Source organism: Strigops habroptila, chromosome 4 (genome assembly GCF_004027225.2).
Source record: "Strigops habroptila isolate Jane chromosome 4, bStrHab1.2.pri, whole genome shotgun sequence".
NCBI classification, from domain to species: Eukaryota; Metazoa; Chordata; class Aves; order Psittaciformes; family Psittacidae; genus Strigops; species Strigops habroptila.
The window spans coordinates 82,811,250-82,835,239 of record NC_046358.1 but is presented as its reverse complement, the minus strand read 5'-3'; the positions used below and the strand labels follow the sequence as shown (position 1 = coordinate 82,835,239).

At 49.0% G+C, this 23,990-nt stretch overlaps 4 protein-coding genes across 7 annotated transcripts; 2 read left to right on the top strand and 2 right to left on the bottom strand.

The window, feature by feature from the left end:
- Nucleotides 1-333: 333 nt before the first annotated feature.
- CPSF4 (cleavage and polyadenylation specific factor 4) lies at nucleotides 334-13,304 on the bottom strand. Of its 4 annotated transcripts, none has more exons than XM_030483322.1 (8): nucleotides 7,089-7,375; nucleotides 6,165-6,215; nucleotides 5,243-5,395; nucleotides 4,359-4,454; nucleotides 4,117-4,210; nucleotides 3,368-3,440; nucleotides 2,432-2,524; nucleotides 334-1,553 (listed from the first exon to the last, which is right to left on the bottom strand). In XM_030483322.1, the coding sequence occupies exons 1-8, from the start codon at nucleotides 7,189-7,191 to the stop codon at nucleotides 1,485-1,487; spliced, it is 732 nt and encodes a 243-aa protein (XP_030339182.1). In that variant the 5' UTR covers nucleotides 7,192-7,375; the 3' UTR covers nucleotides 334-1,484. The 4 variants fall into 4 exon arrangements, with proteins under 4 accessions (XP_030339182.1, XP_030339185.1, XP_030339183.1 ...); XM_030483325.1 differs by lacking the exon at nucleotides 7,089-7,375 and adding an exon at nucleotides 13,220-13,304 and having other exon boundaries at nucleotides 477-1,553; XM_030483323.1 differs by lacking the exons at nucleotides 334-1,553; nucleotides 2,432-2,524 and adding an exon at nucleotides 2,531-2,724 and having other exon boundaries at nucleotides 7,089-7,380.
- Nucleotides 7,422-12,688, top strand: PTCD1 (pentatricopeptide repeat domain 1). The gene is made up of 8 exons (XM_030483317.1): nucleotides 7,422-7,910; nucleotides 9,047-9,187; nucleotides 9,378-9,596; nucleotides 10,136-10,237; nucleotides 10,565-11,320; nucleotides 11,535-11,651; nucleotides 11,996-12,178; nucleotides 12,397-12,688. The coding sequence occupies exons 1-8, from the start codon at nucleotides 7,488-7,490 to the stop codon at nucleotides 12,580-12,582; spliced, it is 2,127 nt and encodes a 708-aa protein (XP_030339177.1). The 5' UTR covers nucleotides 7,422-7,487; the 3' UTR covers nucleotides 12,583-12,688.
- BUD31 (BUD31 homolog) lies at nucleotides 13,070-15,824 on the bottom strand. The gene is made up of 5 exons (XM_030483328.1): nucleotides 15,464-15,824; nucleotides 14,988-15,142; nucleotides 14,104-14,226; nucleotides 13,711-13,877; nucleotides 13,070-13,340 (listed from the first exon to the last, which is right to left on the bottom strand). Exons 2-5 carry the CDS (start codon nucleotides 15,079-15,081, stop codon nucleotides 13,290-13,292), a joined length of 435 nt encoding a protein of 144 aa, XP_030339188.1. The 5' UTR covers nucleotides 15,082-15,142; nucleotides 15,464-15,824; the 3' UTR covers nucleotides 13,070-13,289.
- Nucleotides 15,590-23,785, top strand: PDAP1 (PDGFA associated protein 1). The gene is made up of 6 exons (XM_030483326.1): nucleotides 15,590-15,822; nucleotides 18,781-18,872; nucleotides 20,715-20,822; nucleotides 21,220-21,341; nucleotides 22,158-22,309; nucleotides 22,969-23,785. The coding sequence occupies exons 1-6, from the start codon at nucleotides 15,810-15,812 to the stop codon at nucleotides 23,025-23,027; spliced, it is 546 nt and encodes a 181-aa protein (XP_030339186.1). The 5' UTR covers nucleotides 15,590-15,809; the 3' UTR covers nucleotides 23,028-23,785.
- Nucleotides 23,786-23,990: the final 205 nt, after the last annotated feature.

Genomic DNA, 23,990 nt, shown 5'->3' with positions numbered 1-23,990 from the left:
GGGAAAACCACTTCTTAAGGGATGTGAACAATCTCTCAAGAGCTTTGGAGGTAATGGGAAGGCTTTCAGGTTTGGCAAGCATCTGTACGGGTAGAAAAGACCATAAACTCCTCAACTAGATGGGGAAGGTGACCAGGTACCAAAGTGTTTTGCTCCCTTTCCACGTGCCCAGTTACACACAGGTAACACATAGTTCAACCACTGCTCAGCCTCTGCAGGCACAATGTCTTATAAGAAGCATCCACTGGTCTGTCACACCATGGTCACTTAAGACTTGAAACATGTTTTGACTGACTCTCCACAGTGAAATAACAGCAGTCACTCAAACCAAAGTGCTCTGGTCACTTCATCCAGGCATACTGCCTTGTTCTTAACAAGAAAAGAAATTCACAGCCAGCTTTTTCCAGCAGTACATTTCAATAAAAACAAAGTAAAAAGGCAGCAAAGGAGAGGGCTCAGAATCAATAAGGCTCACATTGTAGATACTTTTTTTTTTTCCTTGTTTTTAATTGACATTTTATCATTGGCCCTTTTGAAATAATCTTCTCACAAAATGAAAGGGGTTTGGCTACAAAAATTGCTCTCAGAACACTCTACCACTTTTAAAAGCAGTGTTCCATAAGAATATACATCTCCACTTCTCAGTCTTCTCTAGGCTATGGAAATACCTGCTCAGTGTGAGCTGGACGTCGGGGGGGCTGAGACAAGGCTCTTCTATTCCTACTCTTCAAGCTGTGCTCATTTCCCCTCGCTGTTTGCAAATGGAACATGAGCACAGGCATGGCTTTCCTATAGTCATTGTTCCTCCCGGTCTGGCTAACCACAGAGATGCCAATTTATTCTCTCCTTGATCAGGTCTCACCCAGAAGATGAATTTCTAACCTTCAGCAGAGCAAGAAGCACAGAAACAAAGCAAGTGGATGAGAGTTTTACAGCCTCACATATGTGAAGCCTTAAGTGAGCCACCAGGACAAGCTTATCGACTACAACAGGCTGGACCTGGGAACATGACTTTGCTTTTTAAGAGCTACAGGACAGCAGAATCCCTGCTTCCTCACTGAAGGGAAGGCATTTCAAGTATTAGTTTTCCCAGTCAATCTGCCTGCTTCCAGAGGTTCCCCAAAGAGAAGTGGCAGAAGGAAAACCTTAGAGAAACACTTTAAAGAAACACTGGCAGAAGACATGTTTTTTAGGTAGAGTGCTGCACCAGTGAGGGGTTTGCATATCTCTTGGCTTTTAGATCAACCTTTCAGCAGGGCTCAGTGAAGAGAGGCAGAGGCCAAAATCTATTTTAAAAAGGTTAAAACATAAAACAAAAAAGTTGTGGACAGTTACAAAAATGTTGCTTAGCAGCAGCCAGCCTCTGACCAGTTCTTTCAGTAATGGCATTAAAAAAACCCCCTGATTAATAGTTCAAGACATAGCACTAGGCAGAAACCTTTTCTCAGTGTTAATAGCTCCCTTGCATTCTTCGTTCTGCTCTTTCACTGTCCACTGAGAAAGGCCAGATGTCCTTTGGTGCATCTGTTGGCATAATGACCTTTTTCACCACACTAAAAGAGAAAGAGAGAGCAATTATTACACAGTTACAGCTCGTTTCCTCTGGCAGCCTTTATCAGCAACTGTTCAGATTCCGTGTCTGCTGAAGATGCAGCATTTTGCAGGGGAAGTGAAACAGAGTCACAAGGGACACGATTTATGGGCTATTTCCACTCTTTGGAGCAAAAGCTGCTTCTGTGCTGGGAGCAATGTGATGCCAAGTTGTCGTACTACAGAGGAGAGAGCTCTCAGAGCACCACTACGAACAGCACAGGGCTGTAACACTCAAGAAGCTTCCAAGACTACTCCACCACTACATCAGAGATCAGTGGGATTCTCCCAATCAGCTATCCTGAATTAGGGCATCACCAGCAGAGATAGAGAACTCATTATCCCACTCTACTTGACACATGTAAAGCCACCCCTGCAATACTGGGTTCAGTTTTGTCCCCACTATGCAAAAAAGATGTGCACAGGCGGGAGAGGGTCCAGAGAAGGGCCACAAAGTTCCAAGGGCTGGGAAGCCACACAAGGTAAAGGCTGAAAGAGCTGGGCTTGTTCAGCCTGGTGAAAAGAAGGCTCAGGGGAGACCTTGTCACCATGTTCCAGTATTTAAAAGGTGGCTACAAAGAAGACAGAGGCTCCTTTTTACAAGGAGTCACATGGAAAGGATGAGGGGTGATGGGTACAAGTTCCTCCTGGGGAGATTCTGCCTGGACACAAGAGGAAAATAACTCACAATGAGAACAACCAGCATTGGAATAATCTCCCCAGGGAAGTGGGGATTCCCCAACATTGGATTCTGTTAAAATTCAGCTGGACAGGATGCTGGGACATGCACTCTGTTCTTCCTAAATCCAGCACCCCCTGCTTTCCCTCCCCTCTGACTTACCTTGTAGCAGGTGACCTGCTCCAACGGCCGGGGTCCTCTGTTCCCAGCGTTGTTATTTTGAGACTGCATGACTCCGATGACTTGGGGTGTCCTCTGTTGGTCAGGAGAAGAGTTATGTGCATCAAGGATATAAGAACTTTATGGCTGTTACTTTGTTAGAAGGGAAAAGAGCACCCCATACATCAAATGATCAATTGTCCTCCAAATCTGTGTGTGGGTGCTCTGCCAGTTGGAGCAGCATAGAGAAGAAATGGAGCACTGAGGCTTACAAAGCCCAGCAATCCTGTTTTTCTCCAGAAAGCTGATTTAGGGAGTAGGTTTAGGCTCCTAAAGTATCCTTTGTCATCACTGACAGATATCACACAGATTACAAAACCTGGCAGATTGCTGCACAACCACGTATGAGGTGCTTCTATGTCATGTGGGAGTGTTCTGTGACTACATCTCCACGTAAAGTTGGAGCAGTGGTAGGGCTTTCATCACTGTAATGGCACTCAGTGTTGCTCACTGCTTAATTCTTGCATTGCACCCTCTCTTCCAGGCAGTGCCCCAACTAACAGAACTGCTGCTGTTGGCCTCTGAGCTGGAGGACAGCACCAGTGACTGAGATTAACCAAAGCAAGGGGAGAAATAGAACAAAGCAAAGCCCCACAGTCCCAGGATGAAGGCAGCAGCAAGTCTGTTGTGATCAGATGGTGGACATTAGAGGGCTGGAAGGAGAACAGTGCTTTGTGATTGATGAGGATTTGTTCTCCAAGTTCTTAAATACAAAAGAATATCATATCCTGTTGTAAAATAGGTAAGGTTTTCCCTCATTCAGTGAGTATTTCTCCAAGACTTTCCAACATTTTTGACTGCTAGACAATACGCTCCCTTTCGGAGCACTGTGGGCGATGCTTTGCAGGGAGGTGTGCAGGGGAGATGGGAATTGAGTACCTTTTGCTGTGTTTGTGTCGGTTGAGGCAGTGGTGGTTGCTCTGTGGTTCCCATTGGCAGTTCAAACCGAGGGCTGGGTTAGATGGAAACAAGAAAATTGATTCTCAAATCACAGGTCAACATTTTACCATCAGCTCAATTAACTCCAAACAACCAAACATTCAGCCAAGTCAATTCAGCTTACAGGAAACACACGTCCCCTTCCCCAGTCCTCTTTGTATTCTGATGCTCAGCAATTACTTATAGGAAAATGAGAATCTGGTATGTAGTATATCCCTCTATTCACACTAGAGGGATATAAGATTTAGATGAGATATTAGGAAGTTCTTCCCTGTGAGGGTGCTGAGGCGCTGGCACAGGGTGCCCAGAGAAGCTGTGGCTGCCCCATCCCTGGCAGTGTTCAAGGCCAGGCTGGACACAGGGGCTTGGAGCAACCTGCTCTAGTGGAAGGTGTCCCTGCCCGTGGCAGGGGGTTGGAACTGGAGGAGCTTTAAGCTTCCTTCCAACACAAACCAGGCTGGGATTCTACGATAAACTCATGTGATCCCACTGCACTGATGGGATCTGATCTCCACTCTGAAGTGTGTTACCCTGAAGAGGTCCTGCCCCATATCCTTAGATTGGTCCAAGAAACTAAACATTGGCCAGATCTCCAAAGCCACTGGGAAGCACTGGAGCACCCTTGTTTGACACAGACCGGATTAGAAAGGAAACACAAGCTGACAGGACGAGCCTGGAAGCATACTCACTGCATGAATTTACAGCTAGGCCCCTCTGGACAGAATCCTACCAGGTAATTCACACAAATGACTCTTCGAGTGTGCCGGTGTCTGCAGAGGGGACCTGCAACACAAAGCTCAGGAGTTCACGTTCCATATATACGTATCCCAGCACTCAGCAGTAGCAAGTACACGAGCAGATCACCCAAAGAAAAAATAGCAACACCCTACCCTTGATTTATAGCCACAGAAGCAGCTACTGTGTGACATACCATGTTTACAGAAGCCTCTGTCATACCAGGGACAGTCTTTGATCTTAGACTCCGGGTCAATGTGCAAGAATGGACATTCTTTGTTACTGCATTCCCCTGTACCAAAGGCAAACACAATTCTTAGTCACTTGTGCAGGTTCAAGATCAAGTGACCCTCAAAACATTACCTGGCTCATGTAGCTCCCACAAAGCCGTTACCAACATGGATAAATTCAGGCACAGCAGTCATACTGCCTGCCTTAACCTAGATGAAGAACACCAAGGACTCACCCCTGGTGAGCAAAGTTCTACCAGGCTGGATTATATATGTGTGCTTTTAAAAACAATGCAGAAACTAAACTGGAAAGAGCAGTCATGGTAACAAAAACCAAACATTTAGTGCACCAGAAGTGTGGAGAAACTACAAATTGCACACTAACCTCAATCCAAGGAAACCTACAAGACTGTAAGTTTCTGACAGCAAGTTGCCTCATTATGTCCAGATCTCCAGAGCTGGAAAGCAAGTGCATAAAAGTTTTGCACCCCCATGCCCTCTGCTGCTCATCAACTCCCCAAAATAAGAGTCATGCAAAGACCAACTGCTCAGCCTACTCATCTCGTACCCAAAGAGAACATAAGGCATAAAACCCAGCCAAAACTTGAACTTCCCACCTCTTCCCCCAAGGGACAAGCTCTTGAGAGAGGAGACGTCTATAATATGTCACAAATTTAGGGGGATAATAAAGTAGAGGACTAAGAAGATCTAAAAACGTTATGGTCTAACAATATCATCAGAGAGAGAACTGTAACACTCTACAGATGGGTAACAGGGATGTACCAGGATCCTCTTCACCAGACTCCCACGCCAGCAAGGAATGCTAAGTAGGAGCTACAACACCCCTTACCAAATTTGGAGTAGAAGTAACACTCAGGCATCTTGGTCATGTCATACTCGTGTAGAAACTCGCATTGGTCTCCCTTTTTGCACAGTCCTCGTAGCCAGTGTTTGCAAACAACTGTCTTCTCCCCACTGATGTGTCGGAACGGGCACATGCCCCCTGCGGAAGGACAGGGCAAGGAGAAGGGGAAAAAGAACAAATAAAATACACAGCACAGGGCAATAGCAACACTTTGTTCCTCTCTGCAAGAGGGGGTTTGAAGACATCACTTTATATTAGGAATATAGCCTTTAGTGGCAACAGCAAAAGAGGGAGTTCCAGGCAAGTCCTATGTTACCTTCTAACAAGCCAAGCAACAGTCTCCAGCACTTAATCATAGAATCAATTAGGTTGGAAAAGACCTTTTAGATCATCAAGTCCAACCGTTGCCCAGCAATGCCAAGGCCAGCACTAACCCATGGCACTGAGGGCCTCGTCTACACGGTGTGTGAATGCTTCCAAGGACAGTGACTCCAGCACTGCCCTGGGCAGCCTGTTCCAATGCCTGAGCACCCTTTGGGGAAGGAATTGTTCCTCATCTCCATCTAAACCTCCCCTGGTACAGCCTGAGGCCATTTCTTCTTGTCCCTTGTTTCTTGGGATAATCCCGACTACCAAGAACCACAGCAACTAACACCAGCACACCCACAGCAAGGCCTGTGTGTGGCACGTTGAAACCTTCCTTTACCGCTTGCATCGCTTATTCACATCTCCCGACTTCTTAACACCATTATTTCCCAAATGCTGCAGTTATTCCAGCATCCTTTAGTCTTACCCTCAATCCAGGCTATCCCCTCATCTTTAAAAACACAGGAGTACCATATGCAGTGCTAGAATAATCTGGTTTCCCTCCCTGCACCCCCAGAACTCCATTGGAAACTCTACTTGCCTTTTCCACAGGCCGCTTTTAAAAAGAACTCACAGACAGCCGCGCCCGATTCTGTGGAGAGAAGAAACATCATTCATTTTAACGAAGTTTTGTGGCAACTTTTCACATATTTCCTTCCCCAGAAAGATAATCTGTCCCTCAACATCAAAACAAAAACAGTGATTTGGTTCGGGGAATTTACTGTCCCACTTAAGCTCCTTGTTCAAATGTGGCCCTGACAAATATCTGCATTCTTGTTGGGGACACCAAAGGGAATTTGCAGAGATTTAGTGGTGCTTATTTTGCTTTTCAGATGTTTAGGTTGTGTTGACTGGGTTTTCCTCTGCTGTTAAGTCAATCGTGTCAGCGAACGCTGTAATTACAGCCTTGGCAACAACAGTCTTATGGCTTTTGACCAGAACAACCAGGCCCGAAACAACCATCAGCGTGTTACCCCTTTCTGGTCCTGACCAACAGGAAACACAGTGTTTGAGGGAGTCAAACCACAAACTGAGTAGCCTGAAAGTTTCAGCAAACTCTAAGTCTCCTGAGACTACCTGCATCAGCTTATTAGGCTGAAGGAAAAGGTTTAGACCCAAGACCATGGATATACCCAAAGGAGAAGCCTCCCTATCATCAAAACACCTCATCTATCAAAAGGGAACAGGGAAAAAACATCAGTTACTGCGCAGGAAAGTGAGGTTTATTCATGATAACGCCCCAACTTCCATTCTCCAGGTATATTAATTGCAGCTTTCACTAAGCAGGAAAGCAAAATACCTGGATTAAGACAGAAACCTCACCGGGGAAGCAGAATTTGGGCAGATTTAAGGCCAAAACCTCAGCAAGGCGCTCATACCCCGGGAAACCTCCCCCCATTCCCCCAACCGCCCCCCGGCTCCCCCCGGGAGGAGAGCCCGGACACGACCCGCTGCCCGCACGCACTGTCCATGCCGGGGAAGGGCAGCGGCTGCGCCCCCAGCTGCTGCTCCACGGCCACCTCCAGGTCGAACTTGATGTGGTCCACGCTGGCGATGAGCTCCTGCATGGTGGCGGCTGGGGGGCGGCGGCAGCGGGACGGCAACGGGGGTATGGTGGTGATGGCGGGGGGAGCAGCGGGCGGGCGGGCCCGGGCAGGCCCGGCCCGGCCCGCTCTGCTCCGCGCCGGCAGCGCCTGAGGAACGGGGGAGCGGCGGCGGCAGCTCCTGGCCGCCCCGCGCCGCCCGCCCGCGGAATGCCGGGAGTCACCCCCGACCCGGCTGCGCGGAGCTCTGCCGCAAGCCGCGCCCCTTCCGCCGCCGCTGAGGGGACGGGAGCGGCGGCCCGGCCCCGCGGCCGCACAGCATGAGGCCGCTGGGGCTGCTCCTGCTTCTGGCATCGCGGTGCCGGTGGGCTTCCAGCGCTGTGCCGCGAGGGCGGGCGGCAGCACCCGCAGGGAAGGCGCCGCGTCTGCTCCGGGAGCCGGGGTGGAGGTTGTTGGGGTCGTCGCAGCCGTCCCGAGAGCTGCCCCGGAGCGACCTGAGAGCGAGCGGCGCTGGAGGCGTTGAGGAGGAAGAAGAGGGTGGCGATGATGGAGGTGTGGAGTTCGGGACGCTGTCTGATCGGTTTTCCTCTAGGAAATACTATCACAAAACGACAGCGCGATTCCAGAATTTAAAGCTGCAGGAAGAGGGAGAGGAAGAACCAGAAATAAAACCTCGGCGCGGCCCCAAGAACACCCCGTACTGGTACTTCCTAAGGTGCAAGGCGCTTATCAAGGACAACAAGGTTTGTATCCGGCTCTTTGCTGGTTTGGTTGGTAATAGCGTTGATGAAAGATCATAGAATCACAGAACACCAGGTGGGGAGGGACCTCAAGGATCATCTGGTCCAACCTTTGTACACAAAGCATGACCCAGACTAGATGTCCCAGCACCCTGTCCAGCTGAATCTTAACAGAATCCAGTGCTGGGAATCCATCATTTCCCTGGGGAGATTATCCCAGTGGCTGGTTGTTCTCATTATGAATTATTTTCCTCCTGTGTCCAGGCAGAATCTCCCCAGCAGTAACTTGTGCCCATTGCCCGTGTCTTTTCCATGTGACTCCTTGTAAAAAGGGAGTCTCAGTCTTCTTTGTAGCCACCTTTAAATACTGGAACATGGTGACAGGGTCTCCCCTGAGCTTTCTTTTCACAAGCCCAGCTCTGTCAGCCTTTCCTTGTGTAGCTTCCCAGTCCTCTGATCATCTTTGTGGCCCTTCTCTGGACCTTCTCCAGCCTGAACACATCTTTTTTGCATGATGGGGACCAAAACTGAACCTGGTATAGCAGGTGTGACCTGACAAGCACTGAGTAGGGTGGGATGGTGACTTCTGCCTTTGCTGGTGATGCCCTTGTTGATGTAACCCAGCATCCTGTTGGCTCTTTTTGCTGTGGCAGCACAGTTCACCATCCACAGCACTTACGAAGACATTGAACAGCATTGGGCCCAATATCGATCCCTGGGGGACCCCACTAGTGACCGGTCCTCAGTTTGAGAAGGAGCTATTCACCTCCACCCTGTACCCCCCTCACCACACAGAGCACTTGTCTATACAATAATGTATTGGTTTTTCTGTAGGAAACTGTATTGAAAGCCTTAGAGAAACCCAGGTAGGCAGTGTCCACCGCTTGTCCCGCATCAACTAAGCGGGTTACTCAGTCCTAGAAGGTGATCAGGTTTGTTAAGCACAATTTATCTCTGAAAGATGCAGCTTTATCCCATCTGCAGCATCCCATCCCTCAGTATGTTTACAGAAAGAAGAATTTGTGAGGAATCCCATGCTCTGTAGGACCTCCACCACAATCTCCCCACACCTGCATAGGTTAATATCCATTATAATTGTTCTTGTGCTGCCTTGTGATGGATTTTCCTCTTCCCTGCAGCTGGCGGAGGCTCTGGAGCTGTTTGAGGTGCAGATGCTGAAGGAAGAACGTGTGCAGCCAGAAGAAGGCAATTACACGGTTCTAATTGGTGGCTGTGGCAGGGTTGGCTATGTGAAGAAGGCATTCAGGCTCTACAATGATGTAGGTTTATGTCCTCTCCTCTCTCAAACCTTCGTTACGTTTTCTAAGTTAAAACTGCTCAAGCACATTACTTTGTCTCCAAAATACCTTTGAGTTTGCACCTTTCTTAGCCTGAAACTCTTAAAAACACATTCAGAAAGTCTAGAAGTCCTCTCCTAAAAAGCCAGTTCAAATCCTTCTCTTCCTGTAGATGAAGAAACGTGGCTTAACTCCCACCGAGGCCACTTACACAGCGCTCTTCAACGCCTGTGCTGAATCCCCATGGAAGGACTCGGGGCTGCAGAGTGCCCTCAAGTTACGGCAGCAGCTAAAGAGCAAGAACGAGGAGCTGAACCTCATCACCTACCACGCGCTGCTGAAGGCCTGTGCCCTGTGCTCTGATCTCAGGATGTGCTTTGATGTACTGAAGGTAAATACTATATAGTAATACCATATTAAATGCATTCTGCTCCAGTTACAGCTCCTGGAAGTTGCCATATTGCATAGACCACTTTCGTTTCGTTCCCAGCAGAGCTGATTATACATCATCTGTTTGCATTTCCTTGATCCTTGGTCTCATACAATGAAATTGTCTTGGTATGTAGCAAACATTAAGCTCAGGTACATAAAAGGCAGCTGCAGAGGTTGGCTTTAAAACTCTGGTCAGAGACTCAACAAACAGTGCTGTGTCTGTCTCCATTCCTCCTTTTGAAGACCTATATATTGATACCCAGCTTCTCATGGAGCTCTTATAGCAGCTCTTCTCAGAAGGACCAGTCTGGGAGTAGCTAAAAGGATTGCTGTTCCTGCCCCCAAGTTCCCCATAGCTCCCAGCAGGTGGAAGCTGGGATCTCTGTGTGCATTTCAGGGCTCTCTTTCTCCTGGAGTGATCGTTCTGGGAGCTCACCTATGCTTTGTTGCTGCTATATCCCCAGAAGACACCAACAAATGCTCTCTCTGCTCTTCTAGGAAATCGTGCACAAGGGCCACATTCTCACTGTTGAGACCTTCAGCTTCCTTCTGATGAGCTGCATAAAGGACAAAGAAAGTGGCTTCCGATACGCCTTACAGGTTTGTCTTCGTGTTCTGAGTGGGGAGGAAAAAGTGCTTCTGGATTGCAACTTGTCACTTGAATGCACAGAAGGCAGGAGGTTGCTCAGAGCTGGTGAAACAGGGAGTTCAGCTCCCCCTGGGACAAGCTCTGTAAACCAGACTTCCATAAGGATGTCTCATAGATGGGTAAAACACCCTGGATGATCCCACAGGAGTGCACCGCTGTCCGGTGGCATCTCATCATGCTCTAACACTCCTTTTCTGCAAGCAGATACCATTCACATGCTAGAAACACCCCTGTTATTTAATATCATGTATATCTGGTGTTCATCTTCTCTTCTTCAGGTTTGGAGGCAAATGACTAAGGTTGGAATAAAGGGTGACAGCCACACTTACAATCTGATGCTGCGTGCTGCAAGAGACTGTGGGATCGGGGACCCGGCCGTGGCTTCTGAACTCCTGCTCAGCCCTCCCAGTGAGGACTCACCTCAGCTCAGGCTTACACCCGGGAGGCAGAAGGAAAAGGTTAAGAAGCAGAAGAAGGGATCAGAGAGTGCAGCTGCTGTCCAGCTGGATGTGGAAGCTATGGAAAAACAATTCTTTCAGGAAGGCTCGGTGCAGCCTAAAGAAGTGATCGGGCAACAAAATAAAGATGTGGACGAGGCTAAAGGAGAAGCAGCAGCTCTCGACAGCCCCAGTGTAGCTCCCAGCAAGCCTGGAGCCTTGATGACGAGAGGCCAGCATGAGATAGAGCAGGAACAAGCACACCAAAGCCAGAAGCTGCCTTTTTGCAACCTGCCCAACTTGCTGGATTCCAGGATGCCCAACAGAGCCATGGTTTCCTTGGGAAGAGTGGCTGCACCATCCAATAGACTGGCTTTGATGGGGGACGTGGAGGGCTTCTTGAGTAAAATGAAAGAGGACAATGCAGAACCCAACATTAAAACATTCACATTATTGGCTGAGCTGGTGGAACCCCGAAGCCCCTCAGAGGCTTCTTTGCTGGCACTCCTAGATAAGCATAAAGTGAGAGTAGATGTGACCTTCTTTAACACTTTAATAAGGAAGAAAAGTAAACAGGGAGATCTGGAAGGAGCAAAGGTGAGATAAAAAAACCCCAAAACTCAGCCCTGTTGTCTCAGGTCTCCTTTGTGAGACCTGTTTCTCTGTCCACAGCAGCAACTGGGAATCTGATGGTGTTTTCCACAGGGTTAATTTCTAAGGATCTGTGGATTCTGTTCTAGCACATTCAGCTCTATCTGGAAAACTCCAGCAAGGCTTTTTGGAAACTGATGTCAACACTTGTATCTTGCAGAGCATGCTGCCAGCTCTAGTCAAGAGGGGACTATCACCCAACCTCCACACCTTCTGTAACTTGGCAATTGCTTGCCACCAGGAGAAGGATGGACTGCAGTTACTCTCAGATCTGAAGGTAATAAAAAACCCCAAACCAAACCTCTGCTGCTTGGGGCTCAAGCTGCAGGAAGAGGCAAAGTGAAGTGTTAATGATTCTAGAAAGACATGATGAGGTTCCTGTGGGGAGAGCTTGTGTTCTCACTCCAAAAACATGCAACTCCAGAGTAGCTGCCAGCTCAGATGTCCTATATCTGTGCTGGGACAGGAGAGGGCTTGCAGTGGGGTGTGCTGACACTCCAAGCTGCCACACAGGGCCTGCAGCAAGAGCTGTGCTCCTTGTGCCTCCGAGACTTTTCCTTCTGGGAATCCTGCTCTAGTCTGCAGATAAGCAAGTTTAACAATAGTGTTTGTTGTTTCCAGAAGTCTGGAATAACTCCCAACAAGCATATCTACAGCACCCTCATTGCGGCCGCTGTGAGGAAGCTGGATTACAGTTACCTCACAGAGATCCTGCGGGACATGAGGAATAACCAAGTGCCTCCCAATGAAGTGATCATACGGCAGCTGGAGTTCGCAGCACAGTACCCCCCAAAATTTGACAGGGTAAGTAGCCACAACTGCTCACAGTGTGAAGGGAGCACGAAGGACACCAGCAAGGGAGGGGAAACATACGTGGCTGCCTTTTTACTTTGGGTTTGTTTGATCTGGCTGGCAGTTACTCCATAGCTGTGTCTTTAGTAGCAGCTTGTAGCTATTGTATGCTGGAATCAAAGTGAGCTCTGTTCTAATAGACACTTGTTTTGTTGGCTTTTTGTTTGCAGTATAAGTCAAAGAACCCCTACCTGGAGAAAATCGATGGTTTCCGTGGCTACTACTATCGGTGGTTAAAAGTAATGGCAGGAGAGGAGACCCCCCACCCCTGGGCCCAGTACAGAACACCAAAACACGCAGTGGATGAGAGCGAGGCAGAGGCTGTGCAGGAGCAGCCAGGGCACAAGCAGCAGTGAGCAGGATGCTGAAGTTCTCCACCTTCCTTGTGCTGCAAGAACTTTGAACTTCACTCCTTTAAACTGTCATGTAGTAAAGCCGCTTGGTGTTTCCATGTGAATCGAATTCTTGTGGTAACTGTGTAATAAGATATTTGTGCTTTGCTTTAAGGAGAAGCAAATTTTCACTTGCAGAGGACTACAGAGGTTGCAGTTTAACAAACCCTGTGCTAAACAAGGAAGAAGCAATGTGAGATGTAACAGTGGTTTAGCTCAGTGCTAGTTTTGTCCCTTTTCTATGAGCATTCCTGCATGGATCTATACACCAGTTCCAGATTACAGACTTCAGCAGAGAGCTTGGTTCAGACAGACATTTGAGAACTCTGTTACTTCCTTTCCACACAGCCTTTTAAATTCAGTTTGTTAAGAAAGAGGCATAAGAGCTGGTTAAAAACCCACCCCCATTCAGATTCCCTCCCAGCAGACAGAACAAGTCCAACCCAACCAGAACAAATCATGGGGGCAGACTTTATTTTAAAATATATGGCTACACAAAACCACACTCCAAAACAACCACCACTGTATAGTGATCCAGGTGAGTATGTTACTGGTTTAATTGCTAGAGAGAAATAAGCAATCACACAGATGGTGGCTGTACCTGCACTAATAGTCCGTTGCATAGGATGACATCCCTCAGAGTTCAAAAAGTAGTTTTTGGGCTAAAGGTGTCACCCAGAACAGCCTCTGCATCCACAGTGAGTGCATTCAATGATTCTCCCCTGGAAAAGAAACACAGAGAAGGGATTTGAGCCAAGTGACGTGAGCAGACAGCTCCTATCACTAGTTTGGGCTGGTGATATGGTTTGGGCCCAACTGGTTTGGGCCTCAAGGCATGGGAAGGGTTCCTACCCTCAGGTTTCCTGTTGTTTCCCCTTACTTTTAACAACCTTAAACAACTGCATGCCAAAGTTGATGTAACTTAAGAACCAATTAGATAGCAACTCTACCAGCAAGAATAGGAAGTGTTGGAACTAGAGGAAATGACCAGGAAGAACAGCACTACCCCTCCTGCTGTCCCTGACCCAGAAGAAGTTAGACCGGATGCTACAAGGATCAGGACAAGGAGAGGAACAAGCTGAAAACACTTACCACTTCCAGCTTGCTTTTGGGGACTCTGCAGATGCAGTTGGTTCCAAAGTTGGTGTCCCGTGTCTGGATACACCGGAGGCAGCAGAGGTTCTCATAGCCCTGTTTCTTCCACTTTGCAATCAGGTTTTTGTCAGCGTATCCCTCCTTGATGCAGTACTCATAGAGCTCTGGAAAGGAGCAGACACCATCACAAGTAGTTCTCGGAAGTGTTAGAAGACTCACCATCAGGAGTTCCTACCTGTAGTAACTAGCAGCTAAAGCCAGAGAGCTGCCAGCTCTCCCTCCACCTTCCTTCCCCAGAAATCAAATCCCTCCCACCAACACCCCCATGCAGGCAGACATCTATCTCCATCCTGTTCTCCCCTACCCAGGTAAAGCCTTTGCCTTCCTCACCTCTGCTGATAGCTTTTCTTTTATAGAAAAGGTCAAAGATGTAACGTGTTTTCTGGTGGTGGATCCTGAAGATAGGCCAGAGGGATTCCACTTTCCTCTTCCCTTCATGAGGCTCAGTCTCAGCTGGGAAGGAACACAAATACCACATTTTAGGTGGCCTTCTTAAGTTACTTTGCACTAAACTGCTACAAGAACTTTCATAACATCAGTTATGTTATGACATGACAGAGATAAGACTGAGTTTAATGGGAGAAGATTCACAGACTGGTTTGGGTTGAAGGGACCTTAAAGCTCATCCAGTTCCAACCCCTGCCACGGGCAGGGACACCTTCCACTAGAGCAGGTTGCTCCAAGCCCGTGTGTCCAACCTGACCTTGAACACTGCCAGGGATGGGGCAGCCACAGCTTCGCTGGGCACCCTGTGCCAGAGCCTCAGCACCCTCACAGGGAACAACTTCCTCATGTGTAATCTAAATGCAATTCAAATGAAAGGAACCTGACCTGGAACAGCTCCTTTCATTACTAAAGCCAGAATGACAGCAGGGATGACATGACCTGCACTGGGGGGGGGCAGGTGACTTCATGGCTGCCCTGGCCCATGAGACCAGAGCAACGGCACAGACAGGAATGACCAGTCCCTCCACACACCCATGAGCTTCAGCCAGGGCTGCCCCAAAACAGCTGTGCCCCAAACAAAGTGCTCTGAAACAAGCACACACAGAAAAGAGTGACCAGTACTGCCCCAGGCTCAGCCTACAGTATGCTGCAAGGCAGACATTATAATATATATATATATTAGCAGAGGAAGCTGTGGTTTTGGAGGGAGTTAAGGTTCAGCTTGTTCCAGGGTCACATCCCTGAGCAGACCCAACTCTGCCACTTACCTTCCCTCATCTTCTGGTCCAGCTCATCCAGCGTGGGCTCTATCAGCTCCCAGCCATCCGGTGGAGGCTTCCTGCTCCTCTTCACCTTGGGCATGGCCTCCGACACGAGGAAAGCGAAGGAGCAAGTGTTTACCCGCACTCAAACCTCCAAAATCCTTAGAACCACCAGAAAAACCGAAGTTAGTCACAGTTCCCCGAACCTTTCTGTGCCTATTCCTCACTTGGATAGTAAAAAACGAGCTTATGAAAGAGGCAAATCTCCCCCAGGGCGACGCCGTGTCCCCTCACCGCAACAAGCCGGGGTTTTACCTCAGAGAAGCGAGGCGATTCCCGCCCCTTCCCTACTGCGGGCTGCCCTAGAGCAACAACCTCCCTGAGCTCCAGCCCCACCGGCCCCATCGCGGCCCCACCGGGCACCCGCCCGTGCTGGCGGCAGAGGGGGGGAAGCCGAAGACCCAGCCCCAGACCCCGCTCACCCTCCCGGGCCGCAGCCTCCGCGCTTCCGCCGCGGCTCCCTCTTTCACCGGAGCCTCCCCGTGGCTCCTCCCCGCCGGGCTGCCCTCCTCGGTGCCTGAACGAACACACGGCCGCCCCGCGCCGCCCCGCACAGGGGTATTGCGGAGACCTCGTTCTTCCGTGAGACCAGTCTCCTCCTCCTCCACCCCGGGGACGCGGGGACCGGCAGCGCTGCGGGCAGCCCCGCGGCGGGGGCCCTGGCGGGCTGCCGTGACTGTGCGCGGGGAGGTGGGGCGCGTTCCGGTGCCGGGTCACGGCTCGGGGCCGGGAGGGGGGCGCCTCGCCGCAGCCGCCATCGCCGCCGCGATGCCCAAAGGAGGTGGGAGCCGCGCCGGGGGGGGAAGCGGGTTCGGGACCCTCCGGTGGGGAGGGTTGTGGGGGGGGGCGGCGGCTCTGAAGGGAAGCCTCGTCCCCCCCTTCCCGGTATTGAGCTCAGGGGTGGGGGGAGGTCTCCTTCCCCTCATCGGCCGCGGAGGTGCTTGTGGGGGGGTCCCTCCGGCTGTGGATGGGGGTCTGGGTTTCCGCGCCCATCCCGCTCCTGGAGGGTTTTGGGGGGTCCCCCCCTTGCGATGAAGGGGTTCTCCCCCCTTTCTCACAGAGCGGGGACCCACATTCTTTTCATGTGGGTCCGGCAGCTCCGCACATGGCGGAGCGGGTACCGACTTGCTGGGGGGTGGTTAAGCAGAAGTCCTGAGGGGCTGGTGGGGCTGTCACGGCGGAGCTGGATCCACCCAGAACCTTCTCCACATGCACCATCTGCATAATTGGCTCTTGGGTGAGCGTCGGTGAAACCCCAGGCACAGACAGGCACGTAAAGCAGCCCTCGTCATTCATCCTCTCCTGAGTTTGCTCCAGTTGATTTCATCAGCGTTTCCCAAGCTGTTTGTACCGGATCTGCTTCGCCGGTTGGGTTTTCCTTAAGCATTTATTTTGGGTCCCATGTGCGCAATGCCAGTAAATAGGGTTGAAGCTTTCACGTGGTTTTTGTGCAGGCAAAGAGCTGTGGGGGGTCTGTAACCCTGGGTGCTGTGTTTAAATGCTCCATGATTTGGGATTTACTTCTCTGTATTTAATTGTAGAGTTTCAAATGTTTCAGACCTTTTGGTCCTTGGGAAAGAGGGATATTTTCTCACCTACCCCCCACCCCCAAGCCCTATTCCTAGTAGGAGTTATTGTATTATTAGCAGAAGAGTGGATTTTTACACTCACTGTTTAATCTAAAATTGGGGGGGGGGTTAACCAGCCACTAATACATTTTGTTATAGGATTATTTCTGATTATTTTTGTTTGGATTTGGGCTTTTTTTAATCCCTTGATTTTGAAAAAAAGGCGATTCCTTCAATATCCTTCCATTCTCTTTGATTTAAATTACACTGTTTGAAGCTGAAGACAAATGTATTTAGAAGCAATCCTGCCTTCGGCACCCATGGGCTTTCCTGCAGGTGATTCTGGTTTAAAAGTGCCTCACGAAGGAGGAGCAGAATCATCATCCCCATTTTACGCATGGGGAAAGTGAGGCACAGAGCTCAAGTGCGTTGTGCAGCACGATGCAGCAGGTCAGTGGCAGATGTAGGACCACTCTGCTTGTGCCAGGGGTGGTTTGATCTCCCTGGGAAGAGCAGGGCTCCATCTGCACCGAGCTGAGCTCCCCACGGCTGCCACAGCTCAGTCTTACCTCTCCATGTGCTCAAATATAAATGAGATTGATTCACTCTTCCATTTGCTTCTTTTTAGGCGTTTAAAGCAAGAGAAGTACTCTTAGTTGCTCCCCCTCTTATTACTGCTGTTTATTTGCAGTATTAAGGCTTTTGTGTCCTTCAGCTCTGTGAAATTCCAAGCCCAGCTGGATGACAAGCTGCCCGCCAGCGGCTGAGCCGGTGGCACAACGTTGGTTTGGTTTATTTAGGTTTTCTTGGTGCTACATAGTGTGTCAAAGATATTCCTGTTCCATTCAGAGTGATGTCATTGCTGGGCACTGAGGTAACGTCTCCTGGACTGCAGCGTTCCCAGAGGGTGTCAGTATTGCCACGTGGGATGGCTGGGAACACACACGTGGAAAACACACACCTTGGGGTGCAGCAGAGCTTTTGGTTTGAGTGCCCATGAGTTTCCATTGCTGAGTTTGGGGAGAAGAATCTGATCCCTGCGCTTCCCTGTTTCACCTGAGGGAAACGTCTCTGGAGCCTCTAAGGCTTCACCGTGGGGGTTTTGAGATCACTTATTCCAAAGCTCAGTTTTTATTGAGCTAAAATGTCTGAGAGTTTGTCTCTGCTGTGCCAGGAGGACTGGTCAGAAAACACTGACTCCCTAAATCCCACAGAGGCTGATCCTCCCTGGTGCTCCAAGTCCAACAGTGGAGCCAGGCAGGACCATGGCACATGCAGATCTCCCCCTCAGGAAGGAGGGATGATCCTCTCAGCCATCCCCACTGCCTTGTCCTCAGCAGGTGAAGCAGGGAGGGTGAGAGCAAAGATTTCCTGCTCCTTCAAAGCCTCCTGCAGCAGCAGAGAGCTCCTTGCCTGAGCTGTTTGCTTTGTGCCAATCTTGTGTACCAGTTGTACCTTGAGCTCCCCAGCTCAAGGCTAGAGACTGACTCTGTTCAGTTTGCTTTCCAGCAGGTCTTTGAGCTGCAAGAACACAAAGAGAGCAGTCACTTGCAGGAGGCATTAATGGCTTCAAAGTTCTGTGGATTAATGAACTGCTGAGGTTGAGAGCAGATCTTAGCCCCACAGCCCAGCCAGCTAAGCTGCATCTCTCCTCTTCCTGGTTCCTAGACCTTGTTTTGATTTTCCCTTATAAAGCAGTAAAACATGGAGGCTTCTTCTAGTAGTTCTTCCGCTCTCATTGCAATTCCCAAAGCTTTTGTCCAATTAGCTTCCTATTTTTTCTTGGCACAGCTTTACTATAGGGGAGGGGTTAAGGAGGGAAGCTGGTTGGAGGGTTGGTTGTAACTGCTGCTGCCTCAGGAACATGCTGTGATCCCTCCTGTGCAGGAAACGCAGGGAGTGGCTGTGGGACTCAACCACTGAGGGAATTGATTCTCTGCGTGTCTTTCTATGGATCAATAATCCCAGTTCTCTGTGCCACTTACCCAAAAATCTTGGTGTGTTTCACTGAGGCAGGCAAGTTCAGTGTGTCTTTTGTAGTTTAGATTCTATCAGAGGAGCTGGTTTGGTTTGTCCTGTCTGCACTGAAAGTCCACATAGAGCTGCAGGAGGATGAAACCTTTCTGGAAGCTTATCACTAAACCATTTATTAACTTTACTCTTTTATACAGGTAGAAAAGGAGGCCACAAAGGCCGAGCAAGACAGTACACAAGCCCTGAAGAGATCGATGCCCAGCTCCAAGCAGAAAAGCAGAAGGCAAGGGTATGTGTTTGCCAACGTTATGTGCTTGTGGTCCTAAATCCTGGCTTCACTTGCAGCGCATGAGGAATCAGCATAGTCAGGAGTTGCAGATCATTCTGTCAGTGATCACAATGTAAATTCTCAATAGCTCTGGCTGAGGAGACTGCAAGGTGTCATCCAGGCTGGCTCCTCACAGATGTGAGGCCAGGTAGACCATCCAGCTCACATCTGGAAAGGTAATGGATAGGGAAGATGATTACACAGCAGCTCTGGACATCTTTTCCTCCTGTATTTCATCATTCTGGTCTCCAGTGTCAGCTCATTTTTATATCCACACTCTACAGCTTGGCTATGGAGAAAAAGGACTCACGTCTTGACATCTTATCATTGAAATTATTATATTTGCCCTCTTCTAGACTTAAAAGACCAAACTCCTTTGGCTTCTTTCTGTACACATGATTTTCTTGTTTGCCTCTGACTTGTAGAGAGAGATAACAGAGTTTTCTGGCCTGAGTCCTTTTTAGGGCATGTTTCTGTGCCCCAACAGAGGATTGTAACAGCTCCACCACCTTCCACAACTACCTGCCTGGTGTTATAAAAGGCATGGCTACATTTTGCAGCACTTGCTCTCTTATATCCCCAGATTATCTCACTGCTGATTTTCTGTGACTTGCTGAAAGTGCTGCCTAAGCCCAAATACACTGTTCCAGCTGAAGCCTCCTAGCACTGACTACAGCAGGATAATTACACCCCATATAGGAAATACTGATGAATACCTCTGAGAAGATGACTTTCAAGCAGTCATGAGCCAGATTGTTGACTCCTTTTAATGCTCTGAGCAGCTGTAACTCAAGATGATGCTGTGGTTTGCTGCTTAGCCACATATTCCAACTTTTGGGTTGGATTTCTCCTTCCAAAGTACAATTCCTCTTGGTTTGTTTTCTGATTCCACCTTCTTGGTTTCACGCCATCTTTCAAAATTCGGAAGCCATTTATGGGGCTGATCCTGTTTTCCAGAATGATTCCAACTCTACCAGTGCAGTGTCATTCACAAGCTCTGTGAGTGTTCTCTACTTCCGAGTTGTTGATAAAAATACCCACTGGAAATGGAACAGAACATGCAGGACCCTGCTTGGAATGTCTGTCTGGTTTCACAACAAACCAGAGAACTGCTCTTTGGGAAGGATTTCTCTCTTTTTGGTTACATTTAACACTTTTGTTAGGGAAAGTTTAAAAAACCCCAAACAATTACAGAATTCCTCCTCTACTGCCCATAGCTCATCCGCTTGCTGGGATGAGGGATATCTGGCAGTGGTTAAAGCAAACTTCACCCCCATGGTGATTCTTCTAATCTAATTCCTAGGCTTCTGTCTGGTATAAGCTGTGCTAGAAAGGCTGGGATTTCTTGGATAATAATATCCTGGTTGATGGTTGTCAAGTTGCTCTTCTCTAGCAATGTTCTTTTATCTAGATCTAGTCTGGGACCCAGCTCTACATCCATGTAGTTTCTGTCCCTGAGCTATTGTGCACTGGAAACCTGGGCCAAAACGTCTCCTGGAGATCTTTCATTTGGGGAAAGCAAAGTGCCAGTTCTGTCTTTGACAATCATTTTCCTGGCCTGCTGCACAGGGAGAGCAGCAGAGCTGTTTAGAGGTGATCTGCTGGGGCAGGTGATGGATACTTCCATGCTGAGGATGAGCTCTTGTTCTGTAACAGCACCTTTGGTGTCACAGGGCCACGGCAGGAACACCAGCGCTCTCAGGGCTGTCTCTCATCCTTCCAGAATGATCTCATTTAAAAGTCACTGTTGGATTTGGGATGTTTATTGACACACGTTTCCTCTCGTTCCCTGTGATTTTGTAGGAAGAGGAAGAGCAAGAAGAGGGAAGCGAAGGAGCAACAGGAGACCCCAAAAAGGAGAAGAAGTCTTTAGATTCAGATGAGAGTGATGAAGATGATGAGGATTATCAGGTACTGTCATTCTCAGGGCACTTAATGCATTTGCACCTCCCAGATCCTTGGGGCTAAAGAGCAATGCATGCTCCTGACTCCAGGTTCTCTCTGAGAGCCACCTATAATGAATTTTGTTATGGAATAGCTGTTTTTAGAAGCCAAAAAAACTTCCTTGACAGCATTTTGTCCTCGGAATATGTTTTTATAAGTGAAATGCCAAGGCAGGGAGATCTCAAAAAACCCTGAAGATCCCTTGTGGTAGAAATCTTGGTTCATTAATGGTTTTGCTGTCTGGTAATAGAAACGTCTTGAATCCTGCTTTTGGGGTGTGTTGCACTGTGTTTCTGAGCTCTGCTACAACACAGCGTTGGGTAGGAGAGAGCTTCTTAACCTTCCTCTTGTTCTTGAACCTTAGCAAAAGCGCAAAGGAGTGGAAGGGTTGATAGACATAGAGAATCCCAATCGTGTAATTCAGACAACCAAAAAAGTAACTCAGCTGGACCTGGATGGACCTAAGGAACTCTCACGACGAGAGCGGTGAGTCTTCCCTGCTGCCCCGCCAGGAACTGTGGCATTCCTGGAATGTCGCCCTTCCAAGTGTTTCCCTGCCGTGTCCCATGTGTTTCAGGGAAGCCCTTTCAATATGTTGGTGTTCTAAAGCAGACACTGAACTGTCAAGCGGGACTCACTGGGATTCCAAATGTCTTTCCTTACAAACTTTTTGGAAGTTGGTTGTCTCTGGGAGTAGCTGTAGTCATCCTGGAGCCAGGCAACTTGGCCAGGGAAGTTTGTTGCTGTGAAGCAGCTTTAGGCCATTCCTTTCCTGAAGTTTTATGCCAAAAAGCAGACATAACTGAACTCCATTACCCAGAGGTCACCGTGGGCTCCACTTTAATGTTGCTACAGAAGGTGCCCAAGTGACAGGTTGCAGCCACCAGGCATCATGGTGACGTTTTTGTGTGAGCAGATGAATAAGATGAGAACCAGAGTTTAATCTTCCAGTTCCATTTAGCAGTGGAGAGTTGCAGAGTGAAAGATTTAAGCTTTCTTCTTTGGGCTAGATTGCTTTGGCAGAAGTACTCCTTTGAGGGTAAAGCTGGGAAAAGCATCTCGTGGTGTTGGGCAGTCTGGGGCTAATTCATCTGACCTCATTGTGTCAGGGTCCTTATTTAGCTGAACAAAGGTAGAAGTAATCTCTCACCTCATCCCTGTGCAAACCTGTGATTGAAAACTGGTGTCAGGGCTCCCCAGTCCCTGTCCTCCCCATCCTTCCCAGTCCAAAAGCCTCCCCCACTCTGCCTGTACCTGCCTGCTCGTGGGTGCTCTGGTGACTGATGCGTTTCACCCAAACAGGGAGGAAATAGAGAAACAAAAGGCAAAAGAAAGATACATGAAAATGCACCTAGCTGGTAAAACAGAACAAGCAAAGGCAGATCTCGCCCGACTAGCCATCATTCGGAAGCAAAGGGAAGAAGCTGCCAGAAAGAAAGAAGAAGAAAGAAAAGGTTAGAGAGTAATTAATCATAACCCTCTTATTCCTCTTTGTGATGGTTGCATGATCTCTCATGTCACACATAGTAATCCCTCATCCCCTGAGACAGTTGTGTCTTCACAACTGCCCTCATCAAAACCAGGTTCAGATGTTTCACTCTTACAAAGCTCTTGCTTTATAAAGCTCTGGGACATCTGAACAAGGAGCAGGGAAAGAGAGAAGGGAATGGCCCTTGATATCCATGTTGTCCTCAGCTGCACAGGCAATGCTTGCTCCAGTTTGGGGGTTCAGTGGGTTCCTTGTGCTGGGTGGGAGTTACCTGCTTTGCACACAGGGGATCCAAACTGCCCAGGGAATTCACAGCACTCCTCCCTGCCTGGTCTTCCTCTCCTGTGAACCAGAGGGCTGAAGAGCACGTCTTCTCAGTGGATTCCACAGGGAAGTTCATGCATCAGCACCAGGATAATTGGTGGATGCCTGGAGAGAGGCCAAGGACAGAAGGGAGCAAGGGGGCTCCTGCTGTTAACCCTGGAGGGATCTGGGGAGGGTTGGATCTCTTCATTACCTCACTGTACCTGGTTGGCAGGATTTTGGTCCCTGGGGCTGTGAGGCCACCCCCAGCTCCTGATGTGCCCTGTGAAATGATGAAACCTGTTTGTTTTCCTCCCCCAGCAAAAGACGAAGCGGCCATGGCAGGTAAAAGACTGCAGTCACTATCCCTTAACAAGTAAGCACAGGACATGCAAGAGGAGGAAACACCAGGGAACTGTGCCTGGTGCCTGGCAGGACCTCTGTCGTGTTGCATATACCACGTAGGGTCTACTGCGGCATCGAAGTCACCTTCACCTCCAAGAGACACTGACGATGTGTTTGTCCTCATCCTGGCACAGATTTCCATTTGGGGTTAGGGGCAGCTGCTATCTTCGGTGCAGAGCTGTGCTGAGCAGCAATTCTCTGTAACAGTTTGGAAACCTGAATGTTTTTTGCTGGTTTTAGGGTTAAAAACTCATTGGGGTGGGGGTCAGGGTGGGAGGGAGATGCTTCAACTATTAGATTGCAAGAGAATAGATTGTGGGGTCATTGTAGGGGGGGACATGGGGTGGGGAACTTTGACTTGCTAGTGAAAGCCCAAAGGATAATGTATCTGAGGAATCTTTTGGGGGGCAAATGGCCCATCCAATTTTGCTGCAGGGTGTTGCAGTATGAGCTGGGAACCTGACTTCATGGACATCTGGAGTGCCGTTCCTTCCCGGTTTCATCCCTCTTTTCTTGCAGCCAGTCTCCCCTTTTCCCTCCTCTTCATTTTTACTTTTATTTCCTTCTCCTCCTTAGGGATAGTGCCAGTTTTTAACCATGTCATCCTTTGTTTAAAGGAAAAAAAACCCAACATAAATTGTATCAGATGGAACAAAACACTTGATAAAGTTGAAAACCCGACACCAACCAAACTTGTATATTTGGCTGATTAAAATGTAAGTTATCAGAAGGGCTCTGTCCTCACCTTGTGTGTGTGTGAGTGATCCCGAAGTGCAGCACCAACCTGGTGCTGTGGTGGCTTCTTGCCTCTGCTCTTTGCTGTTTTGGTGGTGCTTGTGGTGTGGAATTGGGCTCGAGGTTCAGGAGCTCCACCAGCAGATGCAGCCTGAAGGCAGAAAGCTCTTCCTGCTGTCTCTGGTGGACATCTTGCACAATGG

Bases quoted from the DNA above. Each gene is read 5' to 3' on its own strand.
- CPSF4 (XM_030483322.1), bottom strand. From the start codon at position 7,191: ATGCAGGAGCTCATCGCCAGCGTGGACCACATCAAGTTCGACCTGGAG. The intron at 5,396-6,164 runs GCAAGTAGAGTT...GTCCTTCCGCAG, and splicing joins AAAAGCGGCCTGTGGAAAAG to GGGGCATGTGCCCGTTCCGA. The intron at 4,455-5,242 runs GTAAGGGGTGTT...CCTTTGGTACAG, and splicing joins TTACTTCTACTCCAAATTTG to GGGAATGCAGTAACAAAGAA.
- PDAP1 (XM_030483326.1), top strand. The intron at 18,873-20,714 runs GTATGTGTTTGC...GTGATTTTGTAG, and splicing joins CAGAAAAGCAGAAGGCAAGG to GAAGAGGAAGAGCAAGAAGA. The intron at 20,823-21,219 runs GTACTGTCATTC...CTTGAACCTTAG, and splicing joins AAGATGATGAGGATTATCAG to CAAAAGCGCAAAGGAGTGGA.
- PTCD1 (XM_030483317.1), top strand. From the start codon at position 7,488: ATGAGGCCGCTGGGGCTGCTCCTGCTTCTGGCATCGCGGTGCCGGTGG. The intron at 9,597-10,135 runs GTAAATACTATA...CTGCTCTTCTAG, and splicing joins TGTGCTTTGATGTACTGAAG to GAAATCGTGCACAAGGGCCA. The intron at 11,321-11,534 runs GTGAGATAAAAA...TGTATCTTGCAG, and splicing joins GAGATCTGGAAGGAGCAAAG to AGCATGCTGCCAGCTCTAGT.
- BUD31 (XM_030483328.1), bottom strand. From the start codon at position 15,081: ATGCCCAAGGTGAAGAGGAGCAGGAAGCCTCCACCGGATGGCTGGGAG. The intron at 14,227-14,987 runs GTAAGTGGCAGA...GTTCCTTCCCAG, and splicing joins GGACCAGAAGATGAGGGAAG to CTGAGACTGAGCCTCATGAA. The intron at 13,341-13,710 runs GTAAGTGTTTTC...TTTCTTTTCCAG, and splicing joins CCAAAAGCAAGCTGGAAGTG to GGGAGAATCATTGAATGCAC.